Source organism: Thamnophis sirtalis, unplaced genomic scaffold, assembly GCF_051295495.1.
Source record: "Thamnophis sirtalis isolate CommonGarterSnake01/CBP01778 unplaced genomic scaffold, rThaSir2_p1.2 scaffold_5, whole genome shotgun sequence".
Classification (NCBI taxonomy): domain Eukaryota; kingdom Metazoa; phylum Chordata; class Lepidosauria; order Squamata; family Natricidae; genus Thamnophis; species Thamnophis sirtalis.
This window is the reverse complement of record NW_028261385.1, coordinates 95209992-95226408: the sequence shown is the minus strand read 5'-3', so window position 1 is coordinate 95226408 and position 16417 is coordinate 95209992. Positions and strand designations below refer to the sequence as shown.

At 38.4% G+C, this 16417-nt stretch overlaps 1 protein-coding gene across 2 annotated transcripts in view; it reads left to right on the top strand.

The window, feature by feature from the left end:
• The window catches only part of SLC44A1 (solute carrier family 44 member 1), a 117392-nt gene extending 100975 nt beyond the window's left edge, over positions 1 to 16417 (top strand). The window contains exons 12-16 of one of the 2 annotated variants that reach the window (XM_087716221.1): positions 2592 to 2675; positions 3983 to 4120; positions 8499 to 8735; positions 10048 to 10128; positions 12191 to 16417. In XM_087716221.1, coding sequence (XP_087572347.1) covers positions 2592 to 2675; positions 3983 to 4120; positions 8499 to 8735; positions 10048 to 10128; positions 12191 to 12214 — 564 coding nt within the window. In that variant the 3' untranslated portion in view covers positions 12215 to 16417. Of the gene's footprint in view, positions 1 to 2591; positions 2676 to 3982; positions 4121 to 8498; positions 8736 to 10047; positions 12166 to 12190 lie in introns of those variants that run through there. The other variant, XM_087716220.1, reaches the window with a different exon arrangement.

Here is a 16417-nt window from a genome sequence, read left to right as displayed (position 1 = left end):
GCCAAAGGTCCTGCCAGCACCCCCGCCCGTGGCAGTGGTGCCTCCCCTTCACGCGGAGCACCTGAGCTGGCCCCCGCGTTATCCCTCCCCCTCCCTCCTCCGCCATGCTTTTGAGGAGCCATGAGGCTGCGGGAGCTAGTAGGAAGGCGGTGGAGGGGGCAGGAGCAGGAAAAAAAGGCCTCATGGCTTCTTAAAAGCACGGCGGAGGTGGAGGCGGCGGCAGCAGGGGTAACCCGGGGCCCAGCTGAGGTGCTCCGAGCGGAGGGGGAGGCACCGCTGCTGCTGTGATGGGCGGGGGCGCCAGTGGGAGCTTTGGCGGCTTCACCTCAGCTGCAGCGCTGGGCAGCAAATGTGGTGGTGCTGTTGGAGGAGGAGGAGGAGGCGGCAGCAGTTATTCTAGTGGCGGGGGCTCGTTGGATCTTCAGCGGCAGCCCTGCCCCCTGTGAAAAAAACCGAAGATGGAGCAGATTCACGCAGATGACGTCGCCGCAACATGACTGGAGGAGGAATTCTGGGAGTTGAAGTCCACAAGTCTTAAAGCTGCAGAGCTTCAGAATGAAGACCTTGTGCAGCCAGCAGCTGCTATGCGAAGGGCCAGGTCAGGCATATCTTAAAAGCAGGAGGAGGAAGAACATGGGAACAGTGGGCAGCTGGCATGGCAGAGGGTAGGGTAGTGTAGTCAAAAGGGCAGAAATGACAGATGTGTGAGGGAAGTTGAAGTAAGGGTGAGCCCAGTAGGGCAGAAGGGTTCTAGCTTAAGAGCAGCAACCAGGACTACTGAAACTGCCATTGTAAGTGATGGAGTGATGTGATATTTCTATTAACAATCATATCTCTTAGCAATAGAAATTCCAGTCCTAATTAGGGTCACTAAGTGAAGATTATCTGTTCAGCAATTTTGTTTATAAATTGTTAAAGATGTTTAGATATTATCAAATTCTGAACAGTATACAAGGTACTTATATACTTACGACCTAAGCTAGTATTAAGCTATAACAGGGACGTGCAGTCACTGGAGGCAGGGGAGGCGGGGCCTCACCAGTCTCATGAAGAAAAGGAAAGAATTTTTTAAAATAATTAAAAAGGCCAAGGTAGTTGCTGCCAGACTCCAAGTCACAGTGACTTTGAGTCTGCTTAGTGTTAACTGTAGGGGGAGGCTAGAGAACTATGGTCCTCCTTTGCATAAGGAATTTTTCGCCTTTTAAGAGTTAAGCAACGGTTAAAAAGCGAAACATTTCTTATGCAAATGAGGCACGTGATTCTCTCGTCTCCTCCTGCAGAGGGCTTAGAGGCTTTTTAAAAACATTTTAAAAACATTTAAGCAGAGTCATCCACTGTGTCACAGGCGTCTCGCAGCGGGGACGGAGGAGGCGGGGGGGCGAGGCGGCAGAACCAGCGGCGAGAGAAGCAACCCTCGCCGCTGTGTCACAGGCGTCTCGCGGTGGGGACGGAGGAGGCGGAAGGGCGAGGTGGCAGAGCCAGCGACGAGAGAAGCAACCCCTGGTGCTGTGTCCGACAGGCATCTCGCATTTATGTCCTCCATAAACGCGAGACGCCTGTTGGACACAGTGGCGGAGACGTTGCTTCTCACCGCTGCTGCGCTCTTGCCTCACCAACTGTAATCCTCACCACACGTCACTGAGCTATAACCATTTTTTGGTTAGCAGCTATGGCTTTTATCATCATTGCAATAATGGAAGTAGTAGGGTTCCAGTAATCCCACTGTAGCCAGGTTTACCCAGAGATTTCTTCCTATAAGTATATATCAGTGGTGGGTTTCAAAAATTTTTAGAACCTCTTCTGTACGTGTGGCCTGCTTTGTGGGAGTGGCTTGCCAGCCATGTGACTGGGTGGGCGTGGCCAACTTGTAAAATGTGGTGAAACTCACTTAACAATGCTCTTGCTTAGCAATCAAAATGTTGGCTCAGAAACTCTGGCATTTGAAGCACGCAAGTCTTAAAACCGTCAAGTTACAAGACCGTTGCACCCCTAACATTTTAGAAAAAAAGCCCCGGGGTGTTCAAACTTGACAGCTTTAAGACTTGTGGACTTCAACTCCCAGAATTCCTCTTCCTGCCATGTTGGCTCAGGAACTCTGGCATTGAAGTGTGCAAGTCTTAAAGCTGTCAAGTTACAAGACCCTTGCACCCTTAACCCTTTAGAAAAAAAACCCAGGGGTGTTCAAACTTGACAGCTTTAAGACTTGTGGACTTCAACTCCCAGAATTCCTCCTCTCTCTCTTCATCTTGATGATGTGCGGACGGGCAGGGGGAGGGAGCTGGAACCAGTTCTAAACAGCACTGTAGATTTGTGGAACCTCTTCTATAGAAGAGGTTAGAACTGGCAGGAACCCACCCCTGGTATATATATAGATTACGTTGCATGGAAAGAAATGGCAGATGTCTTGCATATTTGATTTGGCTTTATATAACATAGCATAATAATTATTAAATTAGATCTTAACTTCAAGAAAGTATTATGTAAACTGAATCCTATATTTGAAACTTTTCATCTAAAAAAGCATTCTGTGCTCTATTAAAATGCATTTTCTTTCTTTTTCTTCATCATTGATATTAATATTATTACCTTAGGAAAATGTCTGTGCTCGATGTATTCTAAAAGCCTGCATTTGCTGCCTTTGGTGTTTAGAAAAGTGCCTGACTTACTTAAATCAGGTAAGATCATATTTAAAGCAGAGGATGAAATAATTATTCTAGTACCTGTGCACTAAAGACATAAATGCCTTTGCTGAAATTAAAATGCAAGAGGTTCCTTGGCACAAAATAAGAACAAATATGTTTTAGATAGGATGGTGCTTGTAATAAAATAGCAATATCACTTAGACTTATATACCGCTTGACAGTATTTTACAGCCCTCTCTAAGCGGTTTAGAGTGTCAGCATATTGCCCCCAACAATCTGGATCCTTCTTTTACCCACCTTGGAAGGATGGATGGTTGAGTCAACCTTGAGCCTGTCAGTAAGCAGTGAGTTATCCTGCAATATTGCATTCTAATCGCTACACCACCATGGCTCAGGTTTGAGTGCTGAAATAAATTTGTGTAGAGATTGAATGGATTGCAGAATGAACTCATAACAAAAAGAGTAAAAAGTTTTTTTTTCATATTTAGGTATCATTTTAGAAAGGAAAGGATTATAATTAGAATCTCATGTTGTTGAAGGAGACCACTGAATTACATCAAATATCCTTTGACTGCTATATTATAATTTTACAATTGTTGTTTTAACTTTATGGTATTTGCCAGTTTTATGAAAATACTTGTATAATGAGTTAGTTATATAATTTGTTACTTAGATCTATTCAACCTAGTTGTCCTCATTCTTTTTTCAAAAACTAAAATTCTTAAATAGAAAAATAAACTTCAAGTCAATATGAAAATATTGGACTAAATTCTCCTGTGCTTCAGTACTTTAAAATTATTAATATCCTTTCCTTCCTTTCTAAGGTACATCTTTTTTTTTAAAAAAAACAGCTTGCAGAAATTAACCATTTTTATGCAAGAATTGTTAACTGAAAACAGTCTTTTTATTAGTCCCCAAAAGAATTAGTATAGGCATTACACTAATTTGTGATTTATCCAGACATAAACAAATTTAACCACATCCCAGATTTATATCCATGCTATCTGCTTTTATCTCTTGCTGCCACAAAATATAGTTTCTGAAGCAAACGTGTTTATGGTGACATAGTTAACGCTAAGTACATTGGCAACTTTGCAGGAAAAATAGAGGGGATATTGGAAGTGCATCAGTTTGGCTGTTTATATCTTGCTAAAAAACTAATTTGGCCTATTGAACAGATTCATATAGATCTTCTTCATTCTGATAAGGACCGAGGGGTGAGAGATATTTGTCAATGTAATGTCATGTAATGTCATGTAATGTAAAGATTTTAAACAGGAAGAGCTTAAAATTTGAGTAGAACAAGGTCTGACCAATTCAACGGTGTCTTTCTTGCCCAGAATGCATATACAGCCACAGCTATCAACAGTACCAATTTCTGCACTTCAGCAAAGGATGCCTTTGTGATACTAGTGGAGAATGCTTTGCGAGTGGCTGCTATAAACACAGTGGGAGACTTCATGCTCTTTCTTGGAAAGGTAGGATTGAGTGGTGAAAAAAATGTCAAAAACCCTCTCCAAATAGCCTTGTTTATTTGAACCCAAACAATATGGTTCTGATATCTGTTGGTATCCAGTGTGCATTGCACAGTGACACTGCTTCTTCCAGCTGTCTTCGCATGGAAAAGGGGAGGTGCTCTGCCTTGATGCCTTCAACCAAAAATGTTAAGGTGGTTGCTTTCTGGAAATGGCATTCAGAGAAAACAAAAGCCAGTGAGGTGTCCAGGTTGACTTTAGTCAGTGGCTCCAAAGCAGAGAGCTGATTTCCGGACACTGTGAAATCTGGATTGAAATGACGCATCTCTTATATCTTTATAATGCTCTGGTAATCAGTATATACATCATGTTTACTTACCTGTGTGGCATAAAATGCTATTGTACCTACTTTTGCAGTCTGGAGGAGTTAAAACCATCTCTCATAGTGCATTTCAGCAGGTTATTTAATCAGTGTTCTACAGAACTTGTGGGGTTCCATAACAATATAGTGGGGTTCTGATTCAAGAGAATAACCACCACAAATTTCACTGGAAGAGAGATAATTTTCTATACAGAACTATTTCATTTTTTTAAAAAAGTAATAGATTCTATGCTTTGAAAAGCCTCTACACTATACTATCCCGTTACTGATACAGTTACACCCAAAGTATATCTTCTGTTTAAATGAAGCAATGTGAACAAATGTCTACAGCTGTTAAAAAGTGTATCCACAGCAACAAGGACATTGTGAGAAACGTGTATGGGCAAGATTCAGTTAACTGATTCACCTAAAATTAGCACTTGACAACACAGATGTCTGTGCTACTCATTGTTGTATTGTATTTTGAGTTCTTTTTTAATCAAGGACCCGAGGATTAGTGAGTAATCTCATTTCAAATAGGAAGAAGCTGACCAAGGTGTGTGGTATAGTGCTGATATTACCATAAGATGTGAAAAGGAGCTGAAGTTTGAATATGCACTTGAATGCTAATGATTTGGGATATTTCCTAACATATTCTTTCTAAAATTCCAGTTGGATTGGTGATGAACTTAATAGTGTCTTTATATAATTAGAGAAGAAAACATGATTTGATTACAACGTTAAAAAGTTTGCCTTTAACTGAAAAGTTTTAAGTACCTGCATTATCAAAAACATCTCAAACCTTCATAAAGCATTGGAGTCATAGTTATAAAATCGTTTCTCCTCATTATAATTAAAAAAATCATGTTGTACCAATTAAACTTCCAAGTGGAGGCTTTGTAATCCCACTAATATATTAGGTAGTGAGATGATCGTTAATATATGATAGTTACATAAGTTGAGATAATAAATATAATAAATAAAATATGCATGCCATAATGTGCATTGGAGTATTAATTTAGAATTGAATTTGACATGTACTAGAAAGGTAAAGAAAGGGCAGGAAAGTTACATTTTCAGATGGCTGAAGCCAATGCAGTCCTAGGTTGCATTAACAAAGGGATAGAATCAAGATTATCTGAAGAGTTGATATCATTTTATAATGCCTTAACAATACTTGGAATACTGCATCCAGTTTTGGTCATCACGACATAAAAGAAATGTTGAGATTCTAGAAAGAGTGCAGAGAAGAGGAACAAAGATGATTAGGGGACTGGAGGTTAAAACATGAAAAATGGTTGCAGGAATTGGATATGTCTAGGTTAATGAAAAGAAAGACTAGGGCCATGAGGGCAAAACTATGGCAGAGCCATTTCTGAGGGCACGCAAGGCATTGCCCTGTCAGCCCCCGCGCGCATGTGTGTGCTGGCCAGATGATTTTGGGCACTGATTTTTGGCCGTTTTACGCCCTCTGGAGGCTTCCTTGAAGCCTCCGGAGCATGAAAAATGGCCCAATGCGCAAACGGAAAGTTCAGGAACAGACTTCTGATTTGTGCGTTGGGGTGTTTTTCGCCCTCCAGAGGCTTCAGGGAATCTTCCTGAAGCCTCCGGAGGGCGAAAAATGGCCCAAGGGGCAACGTTCCCAAACTTCCAGTTTGCATGTTGGTCTGTTTTTCGCAGACCAGGGAAGCCTCCAGAGAGCAAAAAACAGCCAAAGATCAATGTTGAAAGTCAGAAAATGGGCCGTTTCCAGCCTCAGGAGGGCCTCCGGGGGGGCAGGGGAGAGCGTTTTCGCCCTCCCCAGGCTCCTAGAAAACCTCTGGAGCCTGGGAAGGCGAAAAACAGACCTACCGGGCCCACTGAAAGTGGGAAAATGGGCCATTTCCGGCCTCCAGAGGGGAGAGGCCGTTTTCACTTTCCCCAGGCTCCAGGAAAGCCGTGCACGCATGCACAGGGCAGCAGGGGGGTGTCGTGCATACATGCGCTGGGGGCATGGCATGGAGGGGCATTAAATTATGGGGTGGGCACGAGTGCGTGCGATAGCGTGCACACATGCTTTTGGCACCCGAGGTGAAAATTCTTCGCCATCACTGGGCTAGTGGGTGATGTGATAGCAGTGTTCCAATATCTAAGGAGTTGCCATAAAGAAGAGGGGTCAACCTATTCTCCAGAACACCTTAAGTCCAGACAAGAAGTGATGGATGGAAACCTGTTCTGTTCCCCCTTCACGGCTCTTAACAAATGGCCAGACAAAAAACTTAAAAGGAACTTTTCTTTATCAGTTCACAGTTCAAACTGGCTTCGAGCCCAAAAATAACATAAATACAAGTCTCCGACAAGAATGCAAAACAAAAACTCTTACAAGCAATGCACTTCTCCAGTGTAGCCTTGAATCAGGGTTACAAGAAACAGAAAGCACTTATCCAAGTGTATCTTCCATAAATCACGATTAATAATCAAGCAATGCTGTACCAAACAAGGAACACACGTATGACTCCAGTGACTAGGGCGTGGCAGCATCCATCCTTTTATCTCCAAACTTGCCTCTAACCAGCCCCAGCTGCATAATGAATCTTGTATCCCGAAAAGACTCACAGCAGACATCTGCTGAGTCACAACAGAAACCAATCAAGGAGAGAAGCAACCTAGAACTAAGAAGAAATTTCCTGACAGTTAGAACAGATAATCAGACTTGCCTCCCATTTGTGGGTGCTCCAACACAGGTTTTTAAGAAGAGATTGGACAACCATTTGTCTGAAATGTTATATGGTTTACTGCTTGAGCAGAGGGTTGGCTAGAAGGCCTCCAATGTCTAGTCTGTTATTCTGCTTACCGGAACTAGCAATACTAATTAGAAATGCTGAAGCTTGTTTTTAATTCCCATTAACCACTGTAGCAGTGGTATCAAATCAGCACATTTCTATGTTTCTTTTGCTTAAGCCAACTTTCACATTGTTTTAGGATGCAAAGATCTATTTTTATAAGTATCTTTCATAAACAGCATGAGTCACACTTTGAAAATGCATTTGAAAATCCTTGTTTCAAGGCTTGCATTTCTTAAATAAGTGAAAAAAATATTGAAACTGATCACATTACTTTTCTAAAACATACAAATATAGAATTAAATTAACTTTCCATTTTCAAACAGTTGAAGAGATTTGGGGATTGGTCTGACTCTAGTATCTCCAGAGGATACTTCGGAAAATAGCACAGTAGTTAACTAAACTCTCTCTCACACAAATTTTAAATTGTCACAGTGTGTTGTGTTGCTGTTCCAGTGTTCAAGTCTTCAGGTCAACTTTAGTTGGCCTTTAGTGCTGCTCAATTTCAATTGAGAGTATTTTTTTTTTTAAATTGCATACTACAATTGTTTGGAAAAAATATAATGAATCTCTACACTGCTAGTATTAAGAAAAATAATTGCCCCCCAAGAAAATTGCCGTGTGTGTGTGTGTGTGTGTGTGTGTGTGTGTGTGTGTGTGTGTGTGTTTGATATAGTTAGCACTAATTACTAGGAAAGAGCCATTATATTATTAGAATTAGAGTTTGGATTAAATAATTAATACATATATGAGAACTGAACCTTTGCAAACAATTTTAGTTTCAGGCCCAGTCTTTACCAAGTCTGATGCCTTGCTTTATTGGCTAGAAATGATATGAAGAGAAGACAAACTATCCATTAATGAAGAATTAAAACGTTTAGTTTGGTACAACTAAACCTTTTTTTTATTCTTGTACTAAGAGGTAACACTTGTTCTACTATAAAGTTCCTGATCAAAAAAGTTCCTGATCGAAATAGTAATTAAAAAGCTAGCATAACATATGCAAAAGAGAGGGAGAAGGAATAAATACTTCATTATTAAAGTCCATTGTTATTTTTTTTTAAATGATTTAGGCTGAGATTTGACAGACTTTAGTAGTTCATTTGGTCACCTAAAACCTGGAGGTGAGGTGTCCTTTGGCAATCAGCAATGTCTTTGCTCTGTGCTTTCTCAACTCTTTGCTTTTTTGTCTCCCTAGGTCTTAATTGTGTGCAGCACAGGCTTGGCAGGAATCATGCTGCTGAATTACCAGCGGGACTACACGGTGTGGGTGCTGCCCCTTATCATTGTCTGTCTATTTGCATTCCTGGTTGCCCATTGTTTCCTGTCTATTTATGAAATGGTAGTGGATGTCCTTTTCTTGTGCTTTGCCATTGACACCAAGTATAATGATGGCAGTCCTGGAAAGGAGTTCTACATGGATAAAGTCCTTATGGTGAGGCCCTTCTTCTGTATTCCTGCACTCGCCTAGGTAGGAGGAATCATTAACTGCAAAAATACTAGCACAGTGGTTGTTGGATGATGCTTCCCTTAGGAACTCTTATTTTGAAATGTTGGCTAGTTTATTTGATGTTAACGGATATTTGTTTTCATTCCACGCCATGTTGGAAGTTATTTGACAAGCTTCCAAATATTTTTGTTTTGTTTTCTGTGATTTAATGAAAATAGCTTACATTCACCCAGATATGTCTTTTCCATGCTGCAGCTGTCTGCACAGCTGAATAAGGAAATCAGTCTTCCAATTCATTTTTAAAATGTAAACTAAGAAGTGTTGTAGGCTCTTTAGCATCATTAAGAGTTTTGGAGAAACCTATGGCTTTTCCAGTGGTTCTCTTTTGTGAGATATATTACAAGCTACTTGAGTTTTCAGACCACATAGAATTGCTCATTGAAGCATACATAGCAATAGCACTTAGACTTATATACTACTTTACAGTGCTTTACAGCCCTCTCTAAGCAATTTACAGAGTCAGCCTATTGCCCCCAATAATTTAGGTCCTCCTTTTACCCACTCAGAAGGATGGAAGGTTGAGTCAACCTTGAGCCTGGTGAGATTTGAACTGCCAAATTGCAATCAGCCGGCAGTCAGGAGAAGTAGCTTTCAGTACTGCACTCTAACCATTGCACCACCGTGGCTCATTGTGCACCTCCTCCTGTTTTCTTCTATAAACAATGTTATGAGATAGGTTGGGCTGGGAAGAGAATTAAAAGTAGGACCTGATGCAGCTTAACCACTATAGCACTCACTTCTCTCATTAAATATATCATAAATAAAATTAATAAATACTAAAATGCGGAAAGCATTAGGGAAAGTGTATCAGTTATAGAATTTATTGCAAGAACATTAAACCATAATTTGGCATTTCAAATGGCTTAACCTTTAACATGTGATTGTCAGAAGGGTTCTTTTGGATAAATGTCAAGGATCCACTGACATTACTACTTCCTAGCAGCCAAAGAGAAGAGAGTGTCCAATAAGTGCATTAGCAGCAGGTCATTTGCCCAGACAACAAAGCTAACACTGGGAGGAAACTGAAGAGTGGAAAGTCTTTAGAGAGCAACAGCACAATTGCCCAAGCAGCAGAGAATTTTTCTTGTCCTATCTGAGAGTTGGTGACTTAGAAGTTTGGGGAAGATATAATGCAATTATCATCAATGCCAGATCTTCTTTAAAACCATGATAGAAAAGGATTTAGTATTTAGGTTCCAGAAAATAATGCAGTGAATTTTCCCCAACTATTTTTCAGGAATTTGTGGAGAACAGCAGAAAAGCATTGAAAGAAGCTGGCCGGGGGAATGGAGGTGAAGGCAAGGAGCTCAAACCAATGGTAGGTCCAAGAGAAGAAATAGCTACTCTTTTCCAAGAATTTCATTTGTACTTCCTATCCCTTTCTATTTTCACTGACTGTGCTTCTTCAGAAGAAGTGTTTGCCATTTGTGTCACTCAGGATGTTCTGCTTTTTCTGTTTGTGAGCTTGCCTATTACCTGGATGGCAGAGTTTTTGTCACAGCTGAGAGCGCCTCCCATAAAAGTAAGCTGAAAGGAACAGTATCTTCATTCTTCTCCTGTGTTTATGTCACCAAGGCTACTAGTAGTATTCACAGAATTCTAAGGGCTAAAAACAGAGGGAAAGTGCTTATTTTAACAGTAGCAAATAGTAATAGCACTTCGACTTATATAGCGCTTTAGTGTGCTTTTACAGCCCTCTCTAAGCAGTTTGCAGAGTCAACATATTGTCCCCAACAATCTGGCTCCTCATTTTACTGACCTCAGAAGGCTGAGTCAACCTTGAGCCTGGTGAGGTTCGACCTGTCAAATTACAGGCAGCCGGCAGTCAGCAGAAGTAGCCTGCAGTACTGCATTCTAACCACTGTGCCACACCACTTCACAGTGCTTTACAGCTCTCTCTAAATGGTTTACAGAGGTAGCCTGTTGCCCCCAACAATCTGTGTCATTTTACCAACCTCAGAAGGATGGCAGACTGAATTAACCTACATCGAACTCCTGGTTTTGGGCAGAGTTAGCCTGCAATACTGCATTCTAACCACTGCGCTACCAAGTACTCTTGAAATATCAGACCTACAAGTAAAGTGCCTAGATATTCTACCTCTGATATCTCTTCCACTGCTCTGTCCTGGGTTGCTAATGGAATCCTGCAAGAGCCTGCAGCCACATCCAGATCACATTACTCTTCACTGTAAAGATGGCGAACATTCACTGCTAGATCTGTGATTTCTGCAACTGAACTTCTGATATATTTGATTGGAAAGCTCAGGAGTGAATGGAAGTAGAACTGTCATATTTTATTTCTGTTAGTATCAACAATCAAGTTATAGATTTCTTTGAGGGGATGTTCTGCTTTGATGAAAGCTTGAACAAACCACCTTAGTAAATTGCATCACAGCTTTGCCTCATTGAGGCATTGTAGAGCACCTCTTTGAAACAAAATAAAAGCAGTGTAGTCAGTAGTCTTTCATTTAGGCTTCATGATAGGCTATTTCCCCTATCAGTAAGGAAATAGATACAGAAACTCCTTTCAACCTGCTAAAATATCATTTTTCCTAGTTTTGCTTCTTACCCCATCCCCATCTCCTTTCTTTACCATTGTTCTTCTGTTTTATGACTAATGAATAAATATATCATGTAGGCTTCCTTGATTTGAAAAACGTACTTGCTTATAACTGAGTATCAATAACTCAGAGACAAGAGCAAGTTCATTAACAAAGCATTATTACTGTAGTTTGTAGTCGGATTGAAATTAAAACATATGAGTATTTGTTTTTTCTGAATTAGCACCTACTTTGGAGATATTGCACTGGGTCAGAAAGTTTCCTTCCCTGCTCTTTTCCCGTAACTGACTCACATGCAACTTTACAATTAAAATGCCCTATCCGAAACAGCAGGACTACTACTCTGCATCCAAGAGAGAGCCTCAGAGGCTGAACAGTCATTTGTTGGGAATATTTTAATCCTGTACAGTTGGCATTAAGTTTGGTGGCCCAAATGCCTCTTCTGGGAAGAGAACCATGGAAGCCATCCTAAGCTCCTTGAAAGAAATGCAATGAAATAAATTATAGTAAGCAACTACAGTCCATAAATATATATGTATAAATATTGTCTAAAGCTTTCAAGTTGAACTTTAAACATCTGTGTCAAAGAAACAGATTCTTCTTTATCCTCTGTATTTCTCTGCTATGATGCATGTGTGTTTGTTTTAAAAACCTCCAATTTCCCACATTTTTTTCACCAAAGAAATGCAATACTGTGTCTATTTAAAATTTAAATGTAGTTATAATTTTAAAATTAGTATTGTTTCTTAATTATGCTCTTGATCTAGAAACATGTTTAATTTTTAACTTCCCCCCCTCAATTTATAACTTCTTTTCCAGGTCTCTGGAGCAAGTTCATCTTGAAGCTGGTCAGCCAATATGGAAACCATTGACATTCCAAAACAATATCTATTTCTCTCTTTCTCTAGCTATCTCTCTTCTATATATATCTATATCTATATTATTTAAAAAGCAGCCAAAATCAGAGAAAAGGAACAGGGATTTAATACTTTTTTAATGATTATTTTTGTGAAACATGTACTCTTTTCATACGGGTGGCTTTTACAAGCAACTTTTATCATTGTTCCATTTTTAAAAAATCATTGTGGTTTGTGGAGATGTTATGATTGTAATCCAATAGAGATTTCAAAATTTGGAGGAGAATTCCACAATATTTAAAAACAATAATGCAAGATTTTCACATTTGGAATAAAATAAGTAGGTCAAATAATTTCCCCACATTTTTATTTTTAATTAACATAACAGTTTAGAATTCAGTGAGTAATGGCGGTTCTGGGAGGAAAAAAAAACCCTTTGTTACACTTTTTTATTAATTAGAATCAGAATGGATAATACATTAATCATGTCAGATTTTGTTGCTTCTTTGTACAATAGGATCAAGTAAGTTTAGCATATTCAGATTTTTTTGTATTATATAATTTAAGACATTAAAAAAAACACAACCCAACTCCTCAGGTATTAAGATATTGAGACAGCCCCTGAATCTGTGAAGGACAAACTAAAGATGTATGAGGAAGAATGAGTTTAATATGCAACTTCCGTCCTGTGTTATCTTATTTTCCCTGTTAGGTTTAATCTTGTCCTTTGCACATTGTTTTTTATTTGAACTAAGTAGATTCTTCACTTAAACAATTTAATAACAACATTCTGATGCTCAGCCTTAGATATGCTCCATTGTTGTTCGTTCATAACAATATGGAAAGATTTAAAGAGTAGAGACAAACTGTACTACTATACAAAAAATAAGTACTGTACGTTGCTTGTGGTTTTTTTGGTTTTGTTTTGTTACTGTTGACCCATATCTGGGACATATTTCATTATACATTTGGTAATTTAGTGGAGTATAGTAGGAAAGAGCACATAAACATCATTTTGAAATGTCACTGTCTTAGTATATAATGTAGGTCTTAAAGTAGTCTCTGTATATTCATGATCATGGGACCTGAGAGCCACATGAATACTTCAGAAACTTCCAGAAAGCAATATTTCTCTCCCATTCCATCTTCCTTCATTTTTAGAATAATTTTTTGTAATTGTTTTAGTAATCTGCTAAATACTGAGACTCTTGTCCTCCTAAAAGTGTATGCGGAGAATATCAGAACTTCTTGGGTATATGGAAACTGATTAATTTTCTTTTGTACCAAACCAAGATTTGTTTGGATGGTAGTAACATTATTGTTCTAAATTTATTTGGGAATTGATAAGTATCTTTTCAATCTTTGGAGCCAAGAATGCAAATATATATTTTACATTGAATCTTGATCTTAAATTGACATTGTTGGCCTTTTTAATCTCTTTTTTTCCTGATAACATAGTATCTTAAATTTGAGACGGAAAGTTTATCCATTCATTCAGATGAAAAATGGACAATAAACTATTCAAATGATATTTAATGACAAATTGATATGAGAAGATACTATTGGGGATGTTTCTCTTTAAAGAAATATATCAACAAAATTTCTTCTCTGTGCTTAATTGCCAAATGTTATTTCATTTATCTTGGTAAGTTACCAATCTTTTCTCCTCTGAGAAATAGATATCTGTTTTTCTTTTGCATTCCCTGCTTTTACTCAGTCTAACCAATGCCTCTTACAGTATCCTCTATCCCCTTCCCAGTTTCATAAAGTAATGGTCTGATAACTCTACTTGTATCCTAATAGATTGTTTTATTCTTTCATCAGCCCTTATCTCTACACCTGCCCCAAACTTTAGTAAATGTTATCTTGGAATTTCACTAGAAGAAAATAGGAAAGTAAGTACAGATAGGAGAATAATTCAGCAACTTTTACTGCCAATCTATGCTGTACTTTAAATCCATTTGCCTTTCTGCAACTCTCATTCAACATCAATGATAGTTGTTTGCTATCATGTACAATTTGTCTCCTATTTGACTGGAAACACATGGAAATCTCTACGTTTTTTGATAGAAAGATGTTTTGGGCCATCAGGATACTTTCATATTAATCATGCATTCTCGAAAAGCACATCTTGGTTTTCCTTTGATCATGTTGGTTTCTGAATAGAACTATGGGAAGGCATTTGGTACCATGTGAAATATTTGAATGATTGATCTATAACAGAAATTGATTTTTGAAACATTCTTGAGAGTAGATCATCTTCATACTCTAATTCCATGAAGTTTCTACCTTTTAACAGTTGGGATCATTTACTTCCTTTTTATCAATAGCCTTTCACTTTTAGGATATTGCTTTCTTCTCATATATTCTGAGGCTTGATCCATGTCCCTCATTCATTAGAAGATTGATTCTTATTATAGATCAGCTTTCTAGGGATGTTCTAAGATACAGTATAGTCCTTGAGATAATCAACTTTTATGTTAGTCAAGTTATAACTTTGTAAGTAATTGAGGAAGCAATTGAGAAAACTGGCTGCTTCTTTTGCATGGGGTCCATAACCAGGAGACAAACTGCTAAGTTTGTTCCTGATCATCTCACCAAAAATCATTATACAACAAAAGCTAGCATGATTGGGCCAGAACAACTATTTTACATCTTACGGTGCAAGATGGTACTTTTATGGGGAAACATCCTGTAGTTTGAAGTAATAACCAGGAATGTGTTTCTGCTTCTGGTTTTTGTATTAGATCAAGACAAAAGCATGATTGGTAAACCTTGCTTTCCAGAAGGTTCCAGAGTTTGACAAGGCTCCTTCCCTATTAATATGAATAGCCAGAGACCTCTGGAAGAACTTCATTGCCTGTTGGTAGCTTTCATTTATGAAGTAATCAGTTTTGTGTGTTAAATTCCTTTCTTCATTCTGAAATTTACTATGTAATGAATGCTAATATTTCTCTGTTTGGCTTGATGTAATGATAAATGCTTATAGTGTAATTGCAGAGAATAATTTCATGATCTGTTTTATGCTATATATTCTTTTGTTACAATTTTTTAAAGAAACTATTTTTGTTAATATAAAAGTAAATATTTCAGAGTAAAATTTTTAAACTTTATTGCACTAAATGCAGATGTGGAGATAAAAAAAAAGGAATGCCTCAGTAGTTGAATCACTCCAGAGAATCTTTTGGGAGAAGAGCTACTGTTCTAGGTAAGCTTAGCTAACAGTTATGAAATAGGTGTAGAGACAAGGTGACTGGCTACCAGTGTTTTTATATATGGCTGTTTTGATTCTGTGCTTCCTTTCAAAGGATGAGACCTTTTCAAACTGCTGCTGAATGAAACATAGCATTCTGTAATTAACTGACAGTCTTTGCTGTGTAACTAAATGCTTCAATTAATTTTTATAAATCATATAACATCTCAAATCTTTTCAGGCTACTTGCAATAAAATTCAGGACAGTTTAAAAGAAGAATAATCTTTTCTCAGTCAGTCAGATAATCCAATAAGTTTAACAAACTAGATTAGCCTCTGTTCCTGCTAACATGCTGATTTTACCAATGTGAATTATGCCATGAAATTTCATTTAGAGGTAGCTGACACAAATCAAGGTTTGGAATGCACATTTTAGCAGGAACCAAGGTACTAGTCTAGGCTTAATCTAGAGCACTGCTTTAAATCTCTTTAATGTAAATATTACATGTTACTGTAATGATATTGGAGGAGAATTATGAGGAGGAGCCTTAATATACAGGAGGAAGTTTTGTAGCTTTGCCCTGGCACTTAACTTCAGATGTAGATTGTTGTAAGTCAATGAAATTATATTTATTGTCAAAGAAATCTGGACTTAGCAGATTGAAAACCACAGCAATTGGACCACAAACAGAAAAGGAACGGCAAGACACTTAAGTAGCTCCTCCAAGGTTATCTGCCATTGAGTTCTACTTCAACAATGACTCAAGATAGGAGGCCTGGATTAGACTCACCACTGACATCATCCCAATTCCTGCATTCCAGGCTCCACAAACTTGTGTTCCCTGCTTGCTGAAAGCCTTGAGAAAAGAGATGCTTTTGGGTTTGAACTTGCAACTAGAATTGTAAAGAGAAACAAATTTTTGTATTTTTGTATACCTTGATTGTGCAGCATTTTTATATACAGGTCCTGTTTTACAAATAAAATTGGTTTCTTAA